The 3,290-nt window shown below is 46.5% G+C and overlaps 1 protein-coding gene across 1 annotated transcript in view; it reads right to left on the bottom strand.

Moving 5' to 3' along the window:
* The window catches only part of grik2 (glutamate receptor, ionotropic, kainate 2), a 362,912-nt gene extending 360,240 nt beyond the window's left edge, over positions 1–2,672 (bottom strand). The window contains exon 1 of the mRNA XM_063199025.1: positions 2,531–2,672. Within this exon, the coding sequence (XP_063055095.1) occupies positions 2,531–2,639 (109 nt within the window). The 5' untranslated portion in view covers positions 2,640–2,672. The remainder of the gene's footprint in view (positions 1–2,530) is intronic.
* Positions 2,673–3,290: the final 618 nt, after the last annotated feature.

The raw sequence follows: 3,290 nt of genomic DNA, 5'->3' as shown, positions 1-3,290 counted from the left end.
GCCTTATTGTGTCAGCATTACCCCAGATATTCCCAGAATAAAAACATCTTCTTCCTCACTTGTCTAATTTAGGTATTAGCAAGTTTTTCTATAGGCCTAGCTAGTGCACTGAGACATTATAGAGAGCCAGAATAATCAGGATATTTCCTCCATGGCTCCACCCATAGCGACACATTTGGAGCGATTTTAAATGGGCCTAGATTGCTTGAAAGACTTGACAAAATGTTGTTGTGTGTCATTTATCCGTGCAGCGTTACACTACAGTACGTCTGGGCAGTGCACGCACACACTGCATGAGTACATTTCCCATCCAATCATCGCAGTTACATCTGAGAGCTATCTGTGCGGCATCACCGATGTCGTGTGCTGGCGCCTCATTTCCCTGTCAAGCCGCGGCGTAAATGGAACGGAGCATTTCAGCCGTGAAAATGCACCGCTAGAGAGGCAGGGAGAGCTCCGTGCTTCCCTGAAATGGCAGAAAGACAAGCTGAATTGGCCCGTGCCGCGGGATCGCCTTGTCGTGTTGTACAGAAGCTTGTCAACACAGTGGATAACACAGGCCCAGCGCTCCCCGCACAATGGACGGCAACTCGGGCACCTTCCATCTAAATCTGGCACACTATATGAAATCTCCCACCGATTTCCCAGCACTATGAATGAATATAGGCCTACTGGCAAAGGTGTCCTACATTAAAATTCTATTACCAGGAACACATTATGGCGTTAGTCTTTTTCAGAAGATGAGTCGCAAATAGTGAGGTATAGGAGGAAAGTGGCGTTAACGGCAGAACTAAGACGAGATGTGTCAATTAAGGTGTAACACCTGTGGAACCACACTACTAGACATAGCCTACCATTAATAATCCAACAGTCAAAAATACCAGTCCAAGCTCCTTGTGATTCAGGTTGGATTCAGTATATGCACGTGTCTACAAGAAAAACGCAAAAATCTCAGCGTGCTCTAATGCAGATTTCCAGATAACCTACCGTGGAGAGCAAAGAAGACACGCAGTCGAAAGAGACCAAGCACCAGAGCCCGCTTGTTGCCATAGAGGCAGAATGCTGGTGGATGGGTCCTGCGTTTTAAACAGGGACCCACTAGTTTGACGCCCTCTCGTGATTTCACATGGTAATCAAACATTTCAAACAAGCGATTTAAGGTTAGGGTTAGGTTTAGGGTTAAGGTTAGGGTTAGGGTTAAGGTTAGGGTTAGGTTTAGGGTTAGGTTTAGGGTTAAGGTTAGGGTTAGGGTTAAGTTTAGGGTCGTATGACGTAAGCGGTAAGTACCGAAAGGGCGTCGAACTAGTGAGTCCCGTTTTAAACAGGGGCCTCTGGGCGAAAGAGATCTGGTGTGCCAAGCCCTTGGCGAGGACACCGAGTTTCCCCGAAACCACCACATGGCAAATGAGTGCAAAACTCGCCTGTCTCAGAAGGTTTGCTAAGTAGATACACAAGGGCTATGAGCTCACAAAACCACCAATAACCTAACCTAACCCAACATAACTTTTAGGAACTGCTTGTCCACCACCATTCTGGAGGAATACAGTTGATTGGAAATGTAGTGTCAGACTTAAATGCCCCCAAGAGCCTCATGAGTTGATGCATTGGGCGAAGTTTAGGCACGTGCGTTGCGCACAGAAGCGCACGCGCCATTTCATCCCTGCGAGCGCATCTCGTTTCTCTTTTTAAGAGAATATGGGTGCGCTGGAAGAGAACAAAGCATTCCTTGAAATGGTTGCTATTAGCAACGTGAAAAGTGCCAGCACCGGGAAGCAAGTAGTGTGGTGAAAGAGTTTAAGTATTCGTTATCTTTCTCCCTAAACGTGCGATGCGATTAAAGCTCCGTGCTTAGGCAATATACCCTCTCTGCGCACACTCCCCGCAGTCCCGAGGGGGAAAAACTCTAAAGCCAAGCTCCTGGCAGAGAGTGTTTTCTTTGATTCACTGAAACATTTTCCTCTCTCTATCTTCCTCTCTGGCAGAAAAAAATCAGAGATTTAACACACCCATCTCTCTCTCTCTCTCTCTCTCTCTCTCTCTCTCTCTCTCTCTCTCTCTCTCTCTCTCTCTCTCTCTCTCTCTCTCTCTCACACACACACACACACACACACACACACACACACACACACACACACACACACACACTACCTGCCTGTCTGTTTGAGCTTTTGAGGGATTCCTAAAATGGAATACGCACACCGAACTTAACTACTCACAAACGCACATTTCAATCAAAGCCTTACCTAATCAAGTTTCTCAAACTTTTATGTCCAAACAGATACAATATCCGTTATCACAAATACAAAAGATAAAGATGATAGTGTGACAGAGTGAAATAGGCATTACAATAGGGGAAACAAAAAAAACCTTCAGGGTGAGAAGTGGCAACACATTTCGTATGAAGTCACACCAAACTACAAAGATGCCGTAATTCGGGTCAGTGAGTGGCAAAGAAGTTTGAGGGGGTCACCATGCGCAACGTTTCAGTGCTCACCAAAGCAGAGTATGGATATGAAACAATTTGACTTACCAAATCTTAAAACATGTGGCATTCCTTGTGAATATCCCACACATAATAATAGCAGCAGCGCGATGCACCTGAATCTGGCATTAGTTATCAGTAGGGAGGTAATCTTCATGATGTCTGTGGGGCACGCAAATGTTATTCCCTGGATGCTTATATTCCCCCGAAATTCCTCTTTTTGACGTATAGCAGGGTGACGGACCACGCTCAGGATCACGGCATGGTCAGACGGAGAGACGGGCTTCACTCCTCGGATCCATTTGCAAGCTCTGCGTGTCCGTCTTACTGCGCCAAGAAACAACCTTCCGACTCAGCGAGCGGTGTATCCATGTTAGGCTAAGAAAATCCCAAAGAAATCCATTCGCGGGTAGTCTGAAGGGAAAGAAAGGGAGGGCAGGAGAGAGTGAGTATCCAAACACAGGTATCGTTTCGCTGACAGTAAGCTCACACAAGGGCGCCAAACATTCACTCCGGCTTGGCTGTCTTTGCTAGCTCTCTGCTGCACTGCTACAGCGCTACTGACGTCGAGCCAAGATCAGTGTGAGAGCGAGGGATAGAACGGCAACGAGCGAATCCCGGGCACCTCGCGCTGGTAGTACTGACCACACCGCGCCTCAGATCCATAGTTTCTGCCACGAGACACTACTGACATCAGTCAAGCTGTCACTACCTACCCTTTGTATTATTTCAATTAAAAAGATAGAGAAATAACCGCTAGTCTCAGCGTCATACTTTATTGCCTAAAGAACTGAAAATAGTTTATAGT

Source organism: Engraulis encrasicolus, chromosome 5 (genome assembly GCF_034702125.1).
Source record: "Engraulis encrasicolus isolate BLACKSEA-1 chromosome 5, IST_EnEncr_1.0, whole genome shotgun sequence".
Lineage (NCBI taxonomy): Eukaryota > Metazoa > Chordata > Actinopteri > Clupeiformes > Engraulidae > Engraulis > Engraulis encrasicolus.
The sequence above is the reverse complement of the archived record's forward strand: the minus strand, read 5'-3'. Positions and strand labels throughout refer to the sequence as shown.